This window comes from Ostrea edulis, chromosome 2 (assembly GCF_947568905.1).
Source record: "Ostrea edulis chromosome 2, xbOstEdul1.1, whole genome shotgun sequence".
NCBI lineage: Eukaryota > Metazoa > Mollusca > Bivalvia > Ostreida > Ostreidae > Ostrea > Ostrea edulis.
In genome coordinates, this window is record NC_079165.1 from 75,485,597 (window position 1) to 75,509,582 (window position 23,986).

Sequence of the window (23,986 nt, forward strand, 5' to 3'; positions counted from 1 at the left end):
TATTTCTCTCAGACACTGTCTGTTATCAAAGTAAACACCATTTGAAGATACTTTTTTCGAAAAAAAACAGATTGTGTTTTCTGACATTTCCCCCAGACATTGAGTCTTGTGAAACCAGTGGCATATAGCGATACACGTATTTTCAAAATAGTTAACCTGTTAAAATCAACGACATTCAGGACTAGTGCTTCTGGTGAAAAGAAGAAGTGGCATTTAGCGACGTTTCATACACACTGTGCTTCTGGTAAACTTACCTGCATTAGGGAACATTTCTCTTAGACACTGCATTTAGTAAAATTGGCGGTATTTGATATCTTTCATAGAAACTGTCGCTGTTAACGTCTCTGTTAAAGTCAACTGCATGTAGCGACCCCCTCTTTTTCTCTCTCAGACATTTGGTAAAAATAGCTACAGTTAGAGGCCTTTCTCCAAGACACTGCTGCTGGTATGGTAAAAATCCCAGCGTTAAGCGACATTTCTCTGACCAAGTCAGCGGCATTTGGCAAAGTTTTTTCAAAGCAGTGTTTTTCTGGTGACATGAGCGACATAATAGGGATCTTTCTCATTCACTCTCTCATACTAAAAGGAAAATTGTTACGTCATATTTAGCCTCGCTTATTCCTCCTTTCAAACGAAGCAACAAAACGTATGTAGGTCTGGTTATAAATATATGCTACTCTGTATTTGTCACCTTTAGGCTTCTATAACTACAGCTAAACATACATACAATGACAATTCGCTTGTTCAAGTGGTTTATATATATATATACATATATATATATATATATATATATATATATATATATATATATATATATATGACGATGCCAAGCACGGAAAGAAAGGAGTAATGAAAAGTGAATAATAATATCTAGATAAAATGGAGAGATAATAGGTTGTATTAAAATTGCACACATAGAATTAACAGGCCATACAATTTTTTATGATACTTCCGGTAAGTTCGTATGCATTCGGTGATGACTTGGCGAAAAAAATTGTGTATATGTCGAAGCGCAATAAAATCGATAGCATGGCTAAGTGATACTTGTGCACAATACACCATCCGTTATTCGATTTTTTTTCAAAGCTGAACAAACTTACATAATTTACAAGCTGTCCTTAAACTGTATTTCAGATGAGAAAAATAGTTCCAGAGTGACTGTTGGTTGGTTGTTTCACAGGAACCGGTATCTTTGTCACCCGATTCCTACGCCTTATTTCCCTGCGAAATCTCTCTCTCTCTCTCTCTCTCTCTCTCTCTCTCTCTCTCTGCATCATATGACTTCCGGAATACTATGTTTTATCCACTCATTTTTATATCTAATCAAATTGAATGCTTTCTATTTTTCCAGTTCTACATTAAAATCCGTTTTCCCACTGCTGGAACAGAATCTGGAATAAAATTGAATGATTCAACCGTGAAAATGTTTCAGAGTATTCTTGTACATATTCGTAACAATTAGAAAATACACCCAGACTTCCATCTTTAGAACACTACACTAAGGGATCTATTGTCACAAGGATCGTTTTTATTTTATTTGCTGAGATTTAGTCGGATTGATGTAGTGGTTTAAAATTTCACAATAATTTTGAAGACGGACGCAATATCAAATGAGCAAGTGGTTAAATTCGTGAAGAATTTCCAATTTTAATACTTCATATGACATCAACTTTTTCAAAAAGGTGGCCCATTACTCTAAAATTTTATTCACTGGTTCGGTCAAGTACCCCGTATGAAGCATGATTTGACCATCGAAAGAGTGATACAATTAAGCTCTCAATTATTTTATATTATTTTTGTAATTTTTTCCGGAATGATAAAAAGGTGTTTTGGTTGCAAATAGGAGATTCTAGATTCCAGATTTTGCTGAGATTTGGGGCATGCTGTAAACATTTAATAAAACATGCTTAAAAAAATAGATAGATGTTCTAATTGTTTTAGGGATAAATATTAATGAAAATGAAAAACGTTATTTGTGAATATTTTTAAAATCTACGGATAAAATCTTCCAAAAAACCTGTAAATTAGAGAGATATATGTTAGACAAATATACTCAAAAAAAGAAATTGAAATGAAATGAGTAAATTTCTGATATATATCGTTATATATCAAACGAGAGAAAAAAAAGTACCGATCCCGATTGATTGATAGATTATGGTTTTACGCAGTTTTCGCAATATTTCAGCCATTCTACAGCGGGTCCCGATCAAAATTGATAGAAATTGCTAAAATAATCATATTGTTGCTATATGTACGCACTTTTCATCAAGAAATTAGTTTGCTTTATATATTTATTCAATTTGTAAATCATTTTACATCAAGGGAATGTATAGTTGCCTGATTAAAAAAATATAATTCCGATCGGGATTGGTTCAAATTTGAAAAATCGAAATATTTCTGAATTTTAACCAATTCATTTCAATTTCTTTGTGAAATATATTTCTCCGATAAACTTTTTTTCTTTCTATTTTACATGTTTTTTTGAAGATTTTATCCGCAGATTTAAAAATATTTACAAATAACGTTTTCAATTTCTATTTAATTTTTTTAGAACGTCTATCTGAGTCGTTTAGGCATTTTGTATTCGATATTCACATCATGCATCAAATCACTGCAAACTTTGGACTCTAGAATCTTTTTGCTGCAAACAAAACACATTTTTATCATTCCGGAAAAGAATCACCAAAAAGACGTGTAAAATGATTGAGCTTGTATCACATTTTCGATGGTGAAGAGATGTTTGAACAATCCTATGCATATGAAGGGTATTCTTCTCATATCTTATAATCTCCTCCACTAATAAAGAATCAATGTGGAATCTTTAAACAATTTAACTAAAATTAGATTCTTTGGTCTGCTCACTACACAAGGTGATGCGAATGGATCTAACATATAATCAGATTGATCTTAAACTATTGCATGAATTGAACTAAACAAAAACTAATCAAAAAGGTTTTGGTACCAACTTTACAATTACTAACATACAATAATCAACACGTTTTCGGTTCGAACTTTAGAATCAGTAACTTACTTGGGTGGAATGCATCACAATCCTCATCAATGCGACCGTCTCCGTCATTGTCTGCCAATGTTTAAAAGATATAGAATGATTGTTAAGGTTTGATACCTCGATAAATACTGAAATTCGCAAGCATTTTGTTAACGATAACCTTTTCCGCTTTGGCCTTAACATGAAATGCACACATGCCCTGACCGAAAAGAAGATCCGGTACTTTTCGCCAAAATGTATAATTTCATGTCAAGGTAATAACTGTTTGGAGACATATGAGGTGAAAGGTGAAGATAACGAACAGCGATCAATCTCATAACTCCTATAAGCAATACAAAACAGAGAGTTGGGCAAACACGGACACCTGGATATATCAGAGATGGTATTAGGTGCCTATATCCTGATCAAGCAAACGGAGTAAAAAATGAATTCATGCATTATCACGTGTTCAATTGCGTAATTATCCCAAACCGTGAAAACAGACGGTTCTTAAATAGATCCATATTTGCACCTTAGTTAGATAACTAATATAAAATACATTAGTCAGGGTAATTCTAGCTTGCTAAAGTAGCCCCGACATCCTGTCATGCACCTTCTACAAATAATGTAGTTTAGTTTAAACTGTATTTAAAAAACAAGAACGTGATTACATAGATATCATTTGAATTGTTGAGACTGGAAAACAAGTGCATGTACTTATATCAATTCCTCTCTCAAATACTTTGCAGTGAGAATACGACATACTTTATATCGCCTTTACAGTGAGAATACGACAGACTTTATATCGCCTTTACAGTGAGAATACGACTGACTCTATGCCGCCTTTACAGTGAGAATACGACTGACTTTATACCGCCTTTACAGTGAGAATACGAGAGACTTTATACCGCCTTTACAATGAGAATACGACAGACTTTATGTCGTTTTTACAGTGAGAATACGACTGACTTTATACCGCCTTTACAGTGAGAATACGACAGACTTTATACCGCCTTTACAGTGAGAATATGACTGACTTTATACCGCCTTTACAGTGAGAATACGAGAGACTTTATACCGCCTTTACAGTGAGAATACGACAGACTTTATGTCGTTTTTACAGTGAGAATACGACAGACTTTATACCGCCTTTACAGTGAGAATACGACAGACTTTATACCGCCTATCAGTGAGAATACGACAGACTTTATACTGCCTTTACAGTGAGAATACTACAGACTTTATACCGCCTTTACAGTGAGAATACGACATATTCTATACCGCCTTTACAGTGAGAATACGACAGACTTTATGCCGCCTTTATTGCAGTGAGAATACGACATACTTTATGCCGCCTTTACAGTGAGAATACGACAGAGTGAGAATACGACAGACTTTATGCCGCCTTTACAGTGAGAATATGACTGACTGTATGCCGCCTTTACAGTGAGAATACGACAGACTTTATGTCGTCTTTACAGTGAGAATACGACAGACTTTATACCGCATTTACAGTGAGAATACGACAGACTTTATACCGCCTTTACAGTGAGAATACGACATATTCTATACCGTCTTTACAGTGAGAATACGACAGACTTTATGCCGCCTTTACAGTGAGAATACGACTGACTTTATGCCGCCTTTGCAGTGAGAATACGACAAGACTTTATACCGCCTTTACAGTAAGAATAGGACAGACTTTATACCGCCTTTACCTTTCCCGTCTGCTCTTTCTTCGTCGACTTCGCCGTCACAGTCATTATCTATTTCGTCTCCATATTGCATTGGTTTGGCCCGGCAACCCTTGCACAAGGAATTTTAAATGCATGTTACTCGACTTCTTTTGAAATAGAAACATGTATAACTGTGATATCAAAATTGAGGGAATTATTGTTCAGTATTGAAATGTAATTACCGTGTTAACTGGGGTCAACAACAACCCGATGGGGAAACCATACGATTCAAGATTTGCTTTTCCAAAAAGAATCCCTCCGATGACAGTGGTTGGATTTGTGTGGGTGACAGAATGGGTTCCAACGGAAATCTTGACGAACCCAGCTACTAGATTACTTCCAGGTATGGTCACATAATTCTGGTTGTGTGGCAAAGGTTTATTATCAAGCCGTAAACCAGCCTTTTGAGAAGCGTCTACTACAAACATGAAATAGTTGGTATACTGCCCTTTTGAATATTCAGGTGTTGTAAAGGTATAGTCAGCAGCATATTGTTCTATGGGAGGGACTATCAACATGGCAGGGTCAGCTAAATCCGTTCCTCCTTTCTGAGTCAAAGAAAACTGGAACACAGCTATTGGTTTATCTGATGTCACGTGGGCATATAAATGAGAACTATATTGCTTTTTGGCGTATGATCCAGCTTTTGCAATGGTAAACTGGTCATGGAATGCCTTGCCATTTATAACGCCAGATACGTTAACATGGGTGTTGTCTTCGCTGGCAAGGAATTGGAAGATGTCCCCCACGTCTCTTTCTGGAATGGGCACAGTCGCATAATTCTTACCCCAGGATGACACCGGAAGCAACATCTCGACCAAGTGGTCACGAGAACCACCCGTATTTCCGACCACTGCCTTTTTGTTTCCACTTAAAACTCCAACCGGTTTATCAGACACAATGTGCGTTCCACTGAGATCAGGAACAGCATGAATTTCAAATGTACTGAACCTGTCCAAGGTCACATTAATCCATTGATTCTTATAATAAGTATGGCCTTTGTATGTGACATTTAAACTAGGGGTATTTGGTAGATGGATTGAAACCTGTGTTTGGTCTTGGATACCAATGACAGCGAAAACACAGTAATAGTACGACGGAGAGTATGACATCGTATAATATTCAGTTCCCAGAACGTCAGTTGGCAGAGCTAAATAGCCATCGTCTGAGTACACCTCCCTGTTCACTCCATATACCACGATTTCATCGTCAGCTTGAATGAGAATTCCCTTTCTACTTAGTTCTGTTTGATTCAGACGATAACTTGTATCCACTGCAATGCGTTTAACATGCCCTTTTGTGATAGAAAAGCTTTCGTGAAGGCGGGAATGCTGCACACCTGGTGATGTGATGGTCACGTGAACCAGATGAGTTTTCGCTGTTGTGATGAAAATTTCCGGCTGAATATCTCTATTTTCTAAAATTTTGTTGTCCATAAAAGTAATAATAAATTCGGTTCCTCTGTTATCTAGGGCACCTACAAAAATATTTATCATTACTAGAATGTACGTATTGCTTATCTATATCATTTGCACATTCTTTAATGTAATATAAATTTCTAATAAAAACAGAAATGACGTGTTGAATTACGTACTTTTGTCAAATGACAAGCATCTAAGTTTATGTTTTGAACTTGGTAGCCGAAAAGTCAAGAAAATTATATTAACATTACCCGACGCTAGATAAAAGCACAGGAGTCCTTGAAGAGAAATAATAGCCCAGAACATTTTGGATCCCGTTTCGATAGAGAGTACTGGATTAAACGTTTCGCATTTTGAACTGATGTAAGCTTATCAACGGCGGGAGTGCCAGCCCTGTCCTCGTTTGTTGGTAAATATCGGTCATGATTTCCAAGTCCTTATAGAATATAAACCTCATTTATGACACGAATCAAAACTTCAAAGACACTTAACTGTGGAGGCGGTATGCATGATGGGTGTAGATTGATTGTGCATTGTTTAACGTCCCTCTCGAGAATTTTTCACTCATATGGAGGCGTCATTGTGGCCGATGAAAAAATCAGCGCATAACTTTCACACTCAATCATGTAAAATAGCACTGGGTGTCGTATCCAAAGCACTTACCTTCTTATCCATTGTTTGTGCATGCTGTGATTTGATTATGAAATCAGTACAATTAAATAGAATTTCGAGTCCCAATCGGCATCTTCAAGTAGAGACTTTGTACAATTTGTAAAATGAACAGGTATCAAAACAATTTCAAAATATCTTAATGATTATGTAAAGCATTATTACAAAGCATTTTGTACGAATTGCATAGCAATACACGTTCCGGAAGTCAAGTCATTTGCGTAATAATGCATATTCAAAACCTGTATCCCTTGGATCCGGGTTAGAATAGATCCCCAGTACCCCACCCCCGGGGATCTGGGTTAGAATAGGTCCTCAGTACCCCCTGGATCCGGGTTAGAATAGGTCTTTAGTACCCTTGCTTGTCGTAAGAGGCGACTAAATGGGGGCGGTCCTTCGAATGAGACCGAGGCCTCGTGTCACAGCAGGTGCAGCATGATCAAGATCCTTCCCTGCTCAAAGGCCATTACAAGTGTCGAGCATAGGCCTAAATTTTGCAGCCCTTTACCGACAATGGTGACGTCTTCATATGAGTGAAATATTCTCAAAAGGGACGTTAAACAAAATATGCAATAAAAAAAAACCAATCACCTATAAACTAAGATGTCTTTATCGTGACATCAAACTTCACTTCATTCATATCCTCAGTCTCGAGTTCTATTGAACAACTTCACCTCCAGTAGTTCGAACAATGAATGATATGAAGATTAGTATTTTCGCTTTTTCCTAACGTCGTCGACAGTCCCAAGTTACTCCCGCGTTTCTGTCGCCACGTGGTGTCTAGACCTCTTGTGTCTTTGAATAAAAAAGTAAGACAATTTAGGATCGGGTATTTTTATCAGAACGAGATGGTGGATATTATTCCTAACACCAGGAAATAGACTTGATGTGTTTCTACTCATGAATAGGTAACCAAACAGCAAAGTTCGAATCCCTAAGTTGAAGCATGGTAAGAAAGTTCGGAAAACTATATTCCGCAAAGTCCTATGGATCTCGTAAAATCACTCAACTGCGACGAAACGTAAACTTGATCTTTGAACATACATTAGTAATTATAACCACACACCAAATTTCAGTTTCAACTGATGATGTAAAACGTCCGGAAAAGGACGGACGGACTTTAATATAGTAGTCCCTTCTGCTCCGCATGTAGGATTTTTATTCAAATCTTAATGAGCTCATGGCGGGTGTGACTGGTCGGCAGGGAATGCTCACTCCTTCTAGACACCTCACCCCGCCTCTGGTACGTCCAGAGGTCCGTGTTCGCCCGGCCCTTCATTTATATCGTTCATCGGAGTAATATTAAAAAAAGCTTTAATAACATTTTTGAAATATTTTGACCATGTTATAAATGAGAGAGAGAGAGAGAGAGAGAGAGAGAGAGAGAGAGAGAGAGAGAGAGAGAGAGAGTCACGACACTGTTGGTTATTTAAACCTCAAATATTAAATAAACGAATATATACTACACACTACGAAAAAACGACAAATATTAATAATCTACATCGTTAACAAAAAATGATACACAGATTAAGGAATAAACAATCCCTAACTATAAAAGTGTATTGGAATGTGTATACTGCTTTACCACGCCTCAGACAAAATTGTTGAAATCGAATTGGTCAGATCTTGGTCACACGACGCCGTGAAAAAACCCCGTATTATGTGACAGAAAAATCCGTATTGAGCGAGTAATTTATTGTTGGGCTCGACTGGCAACCGTGACAAAATTGGCGAAGCGATGAGTTGTATGATATATACCCCCAACTAGCTGCAATAATGTAGCCCTATCCAATTTTTTTTAAATTCTGACGTTTTCGGGATAGGGCTACAATTCCATAGGATCTCCGTAATGGTGCAAAATAATTTTATGAATAACCGATAATAAACTCTGTGTATTAGTCCCAAATGTTGTTTACACCAAAAGGAGTACCAACTTTGTGCTCGGGTATGTCTAATAAAGGTGTTTTTCATTAAATATAATGTACAAAGAAAGGAAAATCATATTGTTGCAGAAAGAATTTACGCTCTGCTGTTCGGTTTTTAACTTGATATTAAATTCAAACCTTTTCAATACCGACGAAATAGCTTTCGCCTCCATACTTGTCTATTGATGTAAATACTACCTTATATGGCATATGCAAATGACTTGACAATCGGAAGTTGAAACTTCAGTACATCAAACATGGCGCACAAATATGAATCGAGAAATTGGAATTTATCGAAATTGTTGAAGACGGTAGAATAGAGCCTCACAAATCTTAAGTTGCAGGTTGTAAATTTATATATTGACCAAGAAACATAGAATATCATTTTATTTACGTAAAAAAAGTCAGGAAATGTTTAGAATGAGCGCAAATGTTGCGGGAGTGAATCACTCCCGCATTTGCACCATTTCGGAGATCCTAAGGAGTTGTAGCCCTCTCCCTAAAAAAAAAAAAAAAAATCAGAGAGGGCTACATTATTGCAGCTAACCCCCAACGTATACAGTTAGAGGTCTTCGACGTGATAAATTCGTTACACAGTTAGTTAGTGACCTGATTCGCCGAGCCCGATACGGGTTTTCTTTTCACACCATGTATTTTTCCGTATCAGGTCACTAACTGTGTAACTAATACTGTCAACAGCGTATCTGATAAGGCAGCAGGGGATAGTTTGGCACGACAGACCCGGTCAACTTTCTTAAAAATAGAAATACCGCATATATGAAGTGATATCACATGACCTTGTATCCACAATGTGGATCCGACATTTCTAGGTATCGGGTACTCGGGTGTTGTTGGATTTTATGACTGTTTTGTATAATTATTATCCGCCTGTAACCCCTCTCCCTTGTAAACACTTCATTTGTTTGCCAGTGTTTTCGTGTATGTATCTTTGTCGTTTGATTCATATTTGTTGGTGGACTCGCCTTAATCTAATATTGATTGAGTATTGTTTAACGTCCCTCTCGAGAATATTTCACTCATATGGAGACGTCACCACTGCCGGTGAAGGGCTACAAAATTTAGGCCTATGAACCATTGAGCAGGGAGGGATTTTTATCGTGCCACACGTGCTGTGACACGGGACCTCGTTTTTTTGCGGTCTTAACCGAAGGACCGCCCCATTTAGTCGCCTCCTACGACAAACAAGGGGGTATTGAGGACCTATTCTAACCCGGATCCCCACAGGATCCTTAATCTAATACATTTTTAAATGCCTAATATAATATAATGTATAACTCATCATCTTCGTTTCGGTCTTGGATGTCGACCTTGATTTTTCAAATTGTTCCATTATTGTATTGTTCCAGATTTTCCCCCGTAAAGTCTTCCAAAACAGTGTTTCAATGTATAACCCAGTTTATATCATATTGAACTTGCGTATCGACCTTTTACTCCTAAATCGTAACATTACTGATTTTTAAAAAGTATTTCTATCTTTTAAATCGTCAATTCAAGCACAACTCATCCAACTTCCTTTCGGTCTTGAGTTTTCAAATCATATCATTATTATATTGTTCCAGATTCTTGCACGTAAGTTTTGTATTCCTAAACAGTGATTCATTCAAATCTAATTTAGTGGTAATTTTAATTCAACGTATGACTTATCTTAACGGGCACACGGCGGGTGTGACCGGTCGGCAGGAAATGCTCACTCCTCCTGGGCACCTGATCCCGCGTCTGGTACGTTCAGAGGTCCGTGTATTTTGTATTTGTAATAGGAGTTATGAGATTAATCACAATCATTGTTCGTTATCTTCACCTTTCATGTGTAAAGATGTTATGTGTAAAATAATTTTAGGATACATGTCAAGTGTGGCCGAGTGCTTAATGAAAATGTTGATATACAACATGTAGGTGTCACCATGATTCCTAGCATATTGGTGGGTACAAATATGAAACTAAGACACGTGGTCAGTTGCTGAAGAAATTCAGGTGAAAACATGCATGGTCCAGCAAAAGTTCTGTAGCTGAGAGGGAAGGTGGATGGCCCCAGATGAAAGGTAGATTTTAAGAAGGGCAGACAGAGTTCTTGATTGTGCAATGTGTTTACATCCTCTGGTGGAGTTTGAGTGGTGTGGATTTAGCTCAAATGAGAGAAAATCAAAGGAAGAAAGGGGCACCTGCTCAGAACATATTTTGTGCACAGCACCAGTACATGTGTATGTATAGATTACATGTTATTAAGAGTTATGATTTATTAACTACACCAATATGGAATACAAGTATTGACATAAAAAGGAAATATGATTTTTTATTAGTCTGTTATTTTCTCACTTTAATGTATACCCCCTCCCCCATAAAACTCCCATGTCGCCTTAAATATAGATGAAGGTGTAGATAGTTCGTACCATCATCGGGTCAGGATGATTACGTAGATATTTATTCAAAGGTATAGAAATGAGGCAAAATAAGAGAAAAACTATACATATTTTTCATTTACCGTATGTAATGTATTTTATGTTTCAACGAGTTTCCAATAAAGTGGGTAAAATGTTTTGGGTAGAGTTATGAAGAGAAGGGTGTAATCTATTTTTACTTTTGAACATTATAGAGAATATACAAGTTTCTAATTTTTAAAAGGATTTTTTCTTTCAATCTATGAATTCATTTTTATTTATTCGTATAACTTATTTTTGTATCTAGGCGTTTGGAAATTCTCTTCAATAAAACAATAATAAGCGACTGCCCCCGGGATGAATATAAAGAAACTTTATAGCAATTCTGCGATAGATATCGTGTAAGAATGTGAAGTTTGAGCATCCACATTATGAAGGACAATTAAAGCCAGTGGGACGCCAGCCTGAACAAAATCGTGTTTTGATAAAATGGGGGGGGGGGGGGGGGGGGGGGGGGGGGTGACACCTTGGGCATGGTAAAAGAAAAATAAATGTTGACAAAAGAAAAATTTCAGAAAGATCTCACAGAAGTATACAAGAGAAAGTGAGGGCGAGACATTAGCGGTGTTGGTATACCGATGATTGATAAAGAAATCACTGCACTGAGGAAGAAAACCAGAAAAATCACCGAATTGTTGAACAGTGCCAATGACACCAAATCAAGTTCAAAAGATTAAAATGACAATTTTGATGGAAGGGCAGTGACTTTAAATATTAAAAGATTACAATAATGCAATAAATATCTTCCCGAATACAAGAAGTATCTACGTAAATACAAAGCTCCAGGAGAGAGAGAGAGAGAGAGAGAGAGAGAGAGAGAGAGAGAGAGATACATGTATGTGGGAGGTATTTATAAAGAGGAAAACATTTTAAACGCGGCAAAAAATATATGCCCAATTCTAACATGACATGCTAATCTGAAAACAATATACTGTACAGCCTGTCTTACCTGTAAAGAAAACTACACTGGACAAACATCCGTGTACGCCTCCACAAGTAGCAACTTTGCGATTCAAGTATCGTAAATTCACCATGTTCCGAACATTTTACTAACTGTGGTCATGGAAATTTCAACATATTTACGTTTTAACCCCCCCCCCCCCCAAAAAAAAAACAATGACTGCGCAAGAGTTAAAAAGAAGGGAATTTGTAAGGTCCCGTAACATTCTAGATCAGCCTCTGCAAGAGGAATTCTGACATTTACTGAAGAAACACACATGACATTGATATATAAGCATCATGCTTTAGTATAGGTTTAAGAATGTTCATACTATTACCTCAGGCACCAGGACGAGGCTTCGGAAAAGGTTTAATGCTTTAAAAACTAAGATTATGTATAGATAAACTCTTTTCTATGTCATATGAGTAGAGTGTCAAATTGATATACAAGATACCTGATTTAGTGTAGGTTCAAGTTTGTTCATACCTTGACCCCCTATCCAACCTCGGGTCATGGTGGCACTGCAGAAGTCTTTAATGTTTTACATACATGTAGAGATATCTTGTTATGGGTCAGAATTACCCTTGATGATACAGCATCAGGGTTTACTGACAAAGGCATTCAAGCAATTAATTATATTTATTTACAATTTATAATTGAAAGAAAATTGTAACAATAGCAAAATACTAAGTTCCGTAGTTGAACAATAAATATCAAAATCCGTGCCGAACTGAATCTACACATACAAACATTATTCATTCCAAAGTCGTAGTTCCCAGTTATGAAGACAGTCTAAACTGTCCAACCAGAGCTTTTCTGATCAGAATTCCCCCCATAAAGTTCACAGTGTATTTATAATAAGAATGAATTTCCTTGTATAATCTTGAAAGACGATGGTGCAACCATTACGTCATCTTTCTACTAAAAGTAGCATGAGGTCTAGAACAATCTAAGTCACAGGTACTTTGTTGTAGAGAAGAAACATTTTGAAAATTGGTCAATTTTTGTCCCGCCCCTAAAGCCCCAGAGGTGCAGAAGTCTTGAAATTTACAATTTATCTCCCCCTTGTTCCAAAGATGCTTTATACCAAATTTGAAAAGAATCAAACTGTTCTATTGTTTACACATTCAATTATTAAATTGATCCCTTTAAGATAAATACATTTATTTTGACATACTTGTATATTTTGCAGTGCATTCAATTTTTCCGGAACAATGTGGTCTTTTCTTGACACTAGATTTAGTCAATAAATAATCCTAACACGAGCATGCTGTCTCAGCCTTTTCATTTCCATCCTTGTGCAAGTGCAGACCAATTCGAAGTGACCAAGAAACAAGATGTGTTTGTGAAACACAAATGCCCCCGATAATGGCCAATCCAAAGATGGCCAAGGTCACAAGAACAAATATCTTAGTACTAGTAGAAAGACCATGTCACAAGAAATGCTCATGTGCAATATAAAAGCTCTAATATTTTCCATTTAGAAGGTATGACCAATGTCATTTTTTAAAAAGTAGGTCAAACTCCAAGGTCAGCAATTTTGGTATCCACAGAAAGGTCTTGTCACAAAGAATACTCATGTGAAATATCAAAGCTCTAGCACTCACAGTTCAAAAGTGTTTGCAAAGTTAAAGTTTTCAAAAAGTAGGTCAAACTCAAAGGTCAAGGTCACAGGGTAAGGTAAAAAATGTTGGTACCCACGGAAAGGGCTTGTCACAAGGAATACGCATGTGAAATATCAAAGCTCTAGGACTTACTGTTCAAAAGTTATTAGCAAGGTTAAAGTTTCAGACAGAATGACAGAAACGACGAAAACAATACCCCCCCTCTCCGATCTTCGATCTCGGGGGCATAAAAATCCAACCCAATCTGCTAAGTATTCTATCAATCCAGCGAATCTAAGTACCGGAATTGCTTTTGATGAGCTTATGTTTTTGTATTTAATCCATTCATCGAATTTATATCGAATATTGCAGAAATTGTAATCAGTAATTTGTCGGATATCGACTTTTTCAACACGATTGGAATAGTTTTATATTACAGACCTTTTGACTGTTTTATGGTATATAATGCAGTTGCATGAGAATGAGTATGGGGATGTTGAGAGCGGGATCTACAAGGCGCTCTAAAACCAAATCGCCATATGCCAGACCACCGGCTCGGACAGAAGTCCCTGCAGTTCGCTCATCACCTCGGAAGTTCTTACGGACGAGTGCACGTCCTATCCAGCAGCATTAAGTTCGCGAACCCAGGTTGAATGCTGACATACATCATTCAAGATACGCCCGAGGTCATTCCATGAAACACCACACAGCCCATCATTACCCCAGATGCTCATCTTCAAGAGCCTATTATACATACTGAAAATGTACCACACCAAACAGGTACCCAGCTAATCCTCTTGCCGGTATTACGGCAGATCTTGGTGCTGATATTCCACTGTCCATACAGGAAAAATATGGAATCCTGAATATATCGATCTTGCCAAGCTATTGCATTTAGATCCTGCAGCGTAAACCCAACAACTTCGTGTGTTTGAAGATGGTCAAATCAAAATTAATAATAAATCTAAAGATAAAATAATTGCTACAATTCTGAATGGAGTGATACCTTCTTGATTTATGCTGCCATTTATTTAAAAGATTTTCGCAGCATGTTTAAAGAGACACTACAGCTCATTTTGCGCAAAAATCATGAAATAACAATTTTCCCAGCGCTTTCTCAATTTTTGTTTCATTGTTGAAAGTATGAACTTTACGAAAATAACACTTATCTAAAGTTAAAAATTATCGTTTTAACGCAAAAATTAATACTTTTTGATGGCCTATACAAAAAATATCGAGTCTCCTCCTTTTAGTCTTCAGACGCATGCGCATAGACAGTAAACAGTGCAGCATGTCGTCCAGTGAGAGAAAGTGTAGTTGATAGATCTAGAATTTTGACAGATTCTGTGAGAAAAGAGGTAAAAATAGAATGAGATAAAACTCATGCGTGAAATAAAATTTACCTTGGGATCAGTATGACCGTTGGAAAACAGAGAACTCGGAGAAACGCATGTAACTCAGTGGCGGATCTAGGATTTCCGAAGAGGGGTGTGAAAGTCAAAAGATTAGCCAAAGTAATCGGCCATTCGGGTGCAAAATTTGGATTTTCATTCACAATCTGTGGGGTAAAAAGGGAGGGGGGATACTGGCCCCCAAAATCTGCCATTGAGACTAGCTGCGAAGACACTACGTTTGAAAGTAAGTGCTATTTTTATCTGAACACGACACGTGTTAGTTAAAAACATCGGTCAATGGGAACATGGAAGGGTTTTTGTTGAAATAATGATTTATAATTAGTTATTATAAGGAGCAGGGAATAATCTTATGTACTTGAAAGGTGAGTGTGGACCCCCTTGAAGGGGAATTTAGATAATTTCCTACACAACACCTTTGCTGTCATTCAAAACCACGTGATGTAAATAAGCATTCAAAAGTCCGAGTCAGCATGAAGAAATCTTTGAATTCCGAACGATCTTCAAAGCGCAGTTGAGAGTAAATTGATGCATCCCAATTGTTCAAAATTGTCAGTATCGATGTGAATTTTATCATTTTATCAATATATGGTTTAAAAAACACTTCATTAAAATGTGGAAAATGAGCTGTAGTGTCTCTTTAAGGCATTTTAAAGTATATCAGTTCAATACGACTGGAGGCATCACGCTCTTCTACTCTTGAATGGAGGGGTTATGATGTTTAGTTTCGGCTTAGGCGTTAAAAAGCGCTCTGATCAGTTAGGGACATATTGATGCGGAATTGTGGTTTATTTATATGGGTCAGTCCGCTGTAGCTGAACGGAAGCATACTTCTAGTCTTCATCAGCACAAGCGTTGTTATGATTTCAATTTGTAGTGTTTCTGTCTTAACAAAGACTAGATTTTCTCATGATTGTCTTAAATGTGGCTAAAATCACCCATCCATTAAATTTACAGCAATCAAACCAGCCATAATATGTCAGAAGGACGTGCTCAGGATGCAAGTCGTAATCCCAATACGACTCAAATACGATTTCTATGGTCATTCGGCAATAAACATCCATGTCTGTGGGATTTAGATTTTACAACAATTAATGTTAAAGTGTTAAATATTTGGTTGCAAGATTATCCAGACAAAACTGTAGCAGATCAATTTTCACATGGATTTACATTTGGTTTCTCTTTAAACTACATGGGTCCTCGTGATCCAGTATCTTGTAAAAATATGGTTTCAGAATTAGAGCATAAATATCAATTGCTACTTTGGTGATCAGGTCTTCCAACAGTCTGTTGGAATTCCCTTGGGCACGAATTGTGCTCGCTTGTTAGCTGACCTGTTTCTATATTCATATGAAGCAGAATTTATTCAAAAACTTATACGCTTGAAGAAAAATATCTTGCTGTGGCCTTCAATTCAACATTTAGATATATCGACGTCGTTTTGTCTATTAACAATGATAACTTTCATTCATATATCGACTCGATATATCCCTGTGAGCTCGAAATAAAAGACACCACAGAGTCGTCCACTTCTGCTTCAAACTTAGATATTTTATTGAAAGTAGACATTAACGGCAAACTGACAACTCAACTGTATGACAAACGGGATGATACCAGCTTCTCCATCGTCAATTTCCCATATTTATGTAGCAATATTCCATTACATGTATCACCTGCATATGCTGTTTATATCTCTCAACTGATTCGATACGCAAGAGCTTGTTCTGCGTATAGTCAGTTTTTAAATCGAGGCAAGCTACTCTCGATTGAAGTCAGCATTTCGCAAATTTTATGTTCGTTATAACGTAGATTAGTTCGTCAATACAACCTATCATTGGGTCAAATGCTGTCTGACATGTTTCATACCGATTGTTAGACCGTTCTTGGCACACTGAGTTTGACTACGGATAACTCCGTTTACCTGAGCAGGATATAGGGCTCACGGCGGGTGTGACTGGTCGACAGGGGATGCTTACTCCTCATAGGCACCTGGTTCCACCTGGTGTGTCCAGGGGTCCGTGTTTACCCAGCAATCTATTTTGTATTGCTTATAGGAATTATAAGATTGATCACTGTTTGTTATCTTCACCTTTCTTGTAGCTAAAATCAACAAAGAAATTGACTTGGGTCGCTCGCATAATTTGCCCATTTGATGGCCCACCATTTCAAAACTTCCATTGTAGCCCAATAGGTGCTTTGCCTAAGAAACAAGGTGGTTGGAGGCAAATCACCAATTTATCTGTCCCACGGGGAAATGGTATTAACGAATCCATTAACCCTGAAATTGGCACTGTCACTGGGCCCAAAGGCTCAATTAGAGAAGATGGATATTTCAAACGCATTCAGGTTATTGCCAATTATACCTGAGGACTTTAGTCTTCTTGGATTTAAATTTCTGGGTAAATACTACGAGGACAAATGTTTTGGGTTGCGCTATATCATGTGCTTTATTTGAGAAATCTTCCAGGTTTTTTTTACATTGGGTATTAGAATGTCGCACCAACTTGAAAAAATATTGTTCAATGTTATTTAGATGATTTCTTAACTGCTGGAGCTCATGGTACAAACAATTGTACAATTTAAATGGATACCTTTCAACAAATTAGCAGCGGTTTAGGTGTTCCGTTATTGGATGGAAAAACATATATAGTGTTCTTGGGTTAAGGCATAGACTCGGTGAATCAGTCAATTTTTATATCAAATGACAAAGTGGAAGCTTTGCAGAAGGAAATACATGGAATTCAACGGAAATCCAAAATCACATTAAAGCAGCTTCAGTCATTAGCAGGCTCATTATCTTTCATAACAAAGGCTTTACCAGCATGTAGGGCATTTACATGTCGCTTGTATGGGTTAATGTCCGGTGTCTCTAGACTACATCACTATGTACGTCTTTCCAAAGAAATATATAGTGACCTCCAGATGTGGTTAAAATTTCCTGATGAATTTAATGGAATTACAAAATTTCTGGATTTAGAATGGAAATCCGACAAAATTTTTGAATTTTATGAAGACAGTTCAGGAACCAAATCCCTACCCCTGGGATCATGAAATTTACAATCATGGTAAAGGACTATCTGTTCTTTCTAAATATTTATTTAGTTTTAATTTAGTATCAATAGTACTAATTACATCAATTTAAGTGTTTTACACATAAACACTATATTTCAAGTTTGGCCCCGCCCTGGGGTCAGTACCTCTACCCCGTGGATCATGAAATTTCCAATTTTGGTAGAGGCCTTCCTACTCTACATCACTATGCATTTAGTTTTTCTTACACATGTGTGGTTCCAGAGAAGAAAAGGTTTGACAATTGGTCATTTTTAGAGGTTTTTGCCCCGCCCCTAAGGCCCCAAGGGTGCAGAAGTCTTGACAATTACCATTTTTGTCCCCTTTGTCCCAAAGATGCTTCATATTGAATTTCAAAAGAATTGGAATGGTAGTTATCGAAAAGTTAAAAATGTTCAATTGTTAACGCACGGCGACGGACGCAGACCAATTGCAATAGGTCACCTGAGTGACTCGGATGGCCTAAAAATATAAAAGACAAATTTCCGTGGTGGGAATCCAGGATAGAATAGGTCTCAGTAGTCTTTGCTTGTCGTAAGAGGAGACTAAATGGGGCGGTGCTTCGGATGAGATCGCAAAAAATGAGGTCCTGTGTTACAGCAAGTGTGACACGATAAAGATCCTCCTTGCTCAAAGGTCATAAGCGCCGAGGATAGGCCTAACTTTTGCAGGCCTTATCGGCAATGCTGACGTCTCCATATAAGTGAGGGATTCTCGAGAGGGACGTTAAACAATGTACAATCAATCAAAGACAAAAACATTGGACATGTAAATGCACCATGAACACTGGACCATAGTGGAGCCGCAATAGGTGTTAAAATTAAAAGTTTACAGACTTACTTGAAAACCTTTAAGACTACAAGGGTACAGATCGTTGAAATATCATGCAAGCATTCTCATGGAGGATAAATTTGAATTATTCACACCATGAACGTGGATTCTGGATGGGACCACAATTGGGATTTAAATTATTACACCGGCATTGATAAATGTATACAGAGCATCCCCATGAAGTGTAAATTCGTTGTTCACACCATCACATCTGGTCAAATATAAACCCCAAGATCAAGATTGGGCTAGATGACTTGGATGGTGCAAAATTAGGATTATTATTATTTTACATGGGAAAATGCAGTAGTTCAAATGAGTGGTGTGGCCTATGAGTCACCTTTCATGAGTGTCTTGTTTGCCACCGGTCCACTGCAGGATGGTATGACATAATGTCTTCTCTCAAACAAGAATTTTTATTAATCAAATAACGACCCATGCATTTACTATAAAAGACAGGCAGTACTGACGTTACAAATTAAAGAATATTATACATGAATACCCGTACAAATGATGGATTAACTTTGCAATATAAAAGTACAAGCAAATACAAAACAAAAAATCGGCCAAGTTTGTTCGCTAACCACTAATGCGTTGACAATAACCGAAAAACAGGTCACTGTTTTGGCGGTCTGCCTGCATACAGCCGTAACCATTAGGACATTCACACAAGTTTGTGTTGACATACGTCACTAGCCAGGTTTGCGGGTCTCTCACCCTTTCTATCTTCTGACAAACGCCGCCGTCTGATCGATTGATGCTGCACTGTGGCTGAAACAGAGGTTGCAAGTAATACTATATATACAGTATACGTACAAGAAAATCGTATGTATCAAATAATCGATATCAACTATCGCTTTAAGGCATGATCTTTGACAATTATTCTAAAACAATATCCTTAAGAAATAGAATACTTAGGACCTACCATCGAGCAAACCAGATCGTGGTTCATCTTCCAACCGACATAGTAGCTCTTCTTGATTTTGAGAGGCTCAACACTTGAGCATTTACAGTTCACTGTTTTTATTTTCTCTGGGATATTTCCTCCTTCCACTACCATGGCAACCTCATCTCCGCATGTTCTCTCTCCACCAATAGGATTACAGTAGTGCAGGGCAATCCCAATTCGTTTTCCTGAAACAAACGTTTTATGTCGATCAGACAAATATTTCCATCTTGACAGATCCATGATAGCAGTATATTACACAACAACATTAACGATATTTAACAGCTTCTCTATCATTTAGGATGAAAGGTGAAGATAACCAACAGCGATCAATCTCATAACGCCTATAGGCAATACAAAATAAAGAGTTGGGCAAACACGGACCCCTGGATATACCAGAGGTGGGATCAGGTGCCTAGGAGGAGTAAACATGATATGTCAAACAAGAATTAGTGTTTTGATTGAAATAAAAATACTTCGAAAAAGCTACATGTAAAAAGCTTACAGAAATATGTCGGTATCATGCGCGTAATCAAGATTGATTCAGGGACCAGGGTGTCCTTATTTGCATGTATATTCAATATATAGAAATGTTATGTAAGCATTTACAGTAGGTCTACATTATTGCAAAACAATTCCCCAAACTAATAATTGTTATACTCTGTCAATGTCGCTTTGCTGGAGTGATTTCGTTTCACGAAGATGAACGAATAATTAATATTTTATATAGTTTTTTCTGTTTCAGAATCAAATGAAATGAAGAAAAAATAAACATTGAAAATCATATAAGTTTCTGTGAGTGATATATTCAGATGTACATGTAATTAGGCGAAGTACGGTTTGAAGACAGCCCGAGGGTTTGAAAATGCGAGAGAACGGAGAATATGAAATCTACTGAATTGAACACTAATGTTGCTTATGGATCGTTTTATCGGGCGTTTGTCCATCTGTCCGCCTGCCTGGATGAACTCCCACTTTTAGAATAAAGTAACTCATTTCACAAAATAGATTATGACCATGACATTACCTCTAGACAGGATGTCCCGTGTAATAGATTTATCTCCGTGTGTGCTCCATCCTCTCGGACACGTGTTTCCATTAGGACATGTACACATCTGTTTGTCCGTGGAGTAGATTTCTGGAGACGTCCGAGATCTTGAAGCATACATTTTCATAGCCATGTCACACGGTACGGGGTCATTAGAACAAAACGGAAGCTCCTGATGGAAAAGAAAAAAAGGTATATATATGTAGAATATACATACATATAATTGTGTGTGTTTGTAAATAACAATATATTTTGGTAATGCAATATGTTCAGGCCTTTAAATGTTGTATGTGTGAAAAATCATGTTAACGACGAAGTTTTAAAGATATCTAGAATTTTTTTCAGGGTGGAGTAAAATAAATCCTAAAGCATAAGCAAACATACACGCAGTTTCTCATTTATCTGCTCCAGATACGGCTAGAAGTTCTACGGTAACAATGTCACCACATCCGATTTTGAATTGCATTCCCGGAAAGGTACAGGCAAAAAATTTCGATGACCACTTTAACGTGCTAGGCACGAAATTAGGTCAGACGATTTCGGTACGCCGCAGTGATGACCTCTACCACCCACACATGTTGTGGTATGACATTACACATACAGTTACGGAAACTGTAAAATGGGACATGTTTGTGACAGACACCTTTTGGGATAAACGTTAGTTTATTTTAAAAGTTAGTTTATTTTAAAAATTGAATATAAGAAATTCGTTATCAATTTACCCTTTTCAATCAATACCATTTTAGATAGGTTCATATACAAGCAGATTGAAAGGATTAATTGTTGTCCGTTGTTTCGGGGTATGTGTGTTGGGATACGGTTTATTTTTGACTGGGTACGACTATCTGACAATTAATACCAAGACATAGCCAAACTCTTTGTAAGGGTAAATTTCGCCCCATTTTATTTTCGCCCTCATCCAAACTAGACAGTTTTGGACGGATTTAAATAGGGGCGAAATCATTTACCTATGCGTAAGGACGTAAGACAAGGCGAAAAGGTCTTTGTACAGAATACATTTACCAATTTATCGGTCAGTTTAAAGTATCCGAGACAGACTAATGAATAGACAGTCTCACTGACGGGCGATAAAAGTTGGAAACAAAAAATCAAATAAATTACAAATTGCTTGATAAAACTCGACTGGAGAGTTCTTGCTGTTCTGTAGAAACCAATATAACATTTCGGCTCTTATTGTATACACTTGTAAATGTCATATTTATCATGATTATAATTTTCCCTACTTTATGTGAAGTAGGTCGTCATGATCCAGCGATATATAACTAGACGGTTTTTATACACCGTATTAGTACCCCTTTGATAGCGATCTAATTGTCATAAAAATTAGCAAAGTGCTCGATTTTTCAATAGCAAGTCACACACGGGGACTACTAAAACTGCCACCTTTGCCAAAACAAATATCGCATGAAATATGCATGAAGCGTGTTGATTACCGAGAACTATCCAACGTCCATATATGATTAAGTACTTTGTTCAGTAAATTAGATTAGGCAATTAGGCATATTGATCCGTCTTTCGCGACAACATCTGCTCCGCAGAGCTAGCTAGAGATGCTATCACCGTGACCACCAGTACCGGACAAGTAATTTGATGAATGAGAGAAAATGACAAACAATTTGGAAATACAATATTATGAAATCCTTCTCGAAAAGCTCTTGTTTCTGATATGTAATTCCAAATTGTCAGGAACATGAAATTGCTATTAGCTTGTTTTTGTATGCATATATTCACAGCTATGGCATACAAAGAAAATGACTGATGGACAATTTTCGGAAGAATTGTTTTTAATTTCAAAGAGAAGAAATTCGTTATTGATAATTAATATATATTTGCAAAGAACTGTTTGAAAATTCATTTCATTTCCTCTACAAATTTTATTCTTTGTACATGTATATTTCTGTTGTAGGGTAAACTTAAATTTGCACAATACCTACAAATTGTAAGGTCGAATAGATGTATTCAAATTTTGTATTTACATAAAATGATTCATGAAAATAAGGAACAGAATTTTCGCTTTCTGTACTTTAGTCTATCATTAAAGCCATATCCTTTACATTGCATTCGTTTAAGCTTTTAAGAATTTCATGATATGGCTAGAATTACATGTATACGGTTTTGTAACTGTTTAGTGTATAAATGTTAAAATTCTTATTCTGCTTGGTTTTGTTTTCAAGGTTTCACAATGAGTTCAATACAGCCTGCTTTGTTTATGCAAATCATGTAAAACAAAATGTACCTCAAATGTAATATTTTAAATCGTAGTTGTAAAATTATCTTAAAGTCTTGTTTTAAGCTCTAACAGCCTCATTACATACACTGTTTTAATCACAAATTCCAACTGACTTCATTCTGAATCGACAACACAATTTTCAAATAGGTAACTTAAATCGTGTAATTGAGGGAAAAGTAATAATTTAGTTTTACCATAAGTTCAAGTTCAAGTTCATTTTATTCACTCAAACCACATTATACATGGTACATGAGGTGCATTAAGTAAACATACATTTGAGTAAGAATAAGGTCAGAATAATAGGAAGTACTTAAATACAGGTTCTATGGCAGATTCCAAACTTCATTTTTAAAAAAAAATATAAATAAACAATCTCACTAACCTGCCACTCACTGTCCCATCCATGTGACCAGAAATTATTGGGGGCACACTCCACAAGACTGGGTACGAAAACAGCGAATACCCACACCAAAGACAGCTTCATCACCATAACGCTGAGGACACGATCTATCTTAAAGCGCCAAAAATTTGTATTGAAGTTCGAATTGGGGGGTTACCGTTTATATACAGTGCGCGAGTGGGTGGATGCGCGATGCGTCACGCACATTATTCCCTTCATTTGTGGTCACATATGCTTCACTGCAACTTTTTGTCGACATATTTGATAAAATTGAAATTAAATATGCTAATAG

At 36.9% G+C, this 23,986-nt stretch overlaps 1 protein-coding gene across 1 annotated transcript; it reads right to left on the reverse strand.

Annotated features, from left to right (window-relative positions):
- Positions 1–1,297: 1,297 nt before the first annotated feature.
- Positions 1,298–23,883, reverse strand: LOC125681622 (IgGFc-binding protein-like). The gene is made up of 8 exons (XM_056153625.1): positions 23,677–23,883; positions 21,023–21,215; positions 19,975–20,183; positions 19,655–19,820; positions 4,908–6,202; positions 4,708–4,795; positions 3,032–3,082; positions 1,298–1,391 (listed from the first exon to the last, which is right to left on the reverse strand). The coding sequence occupies exons 1-8, from the start codon at positions 23,782–23,784 to the stop codon at positions 1,354–1,356; spliced, it is 2,148 nt and encodes a 715-aa protein (XP_056009600.1). The 5' UTR covers positions 23,785–23,883; the 3' UTR covers positions 1,298–1,353.
- Positions 23,884–23,986: the final 103 nt, after the last annotated feature.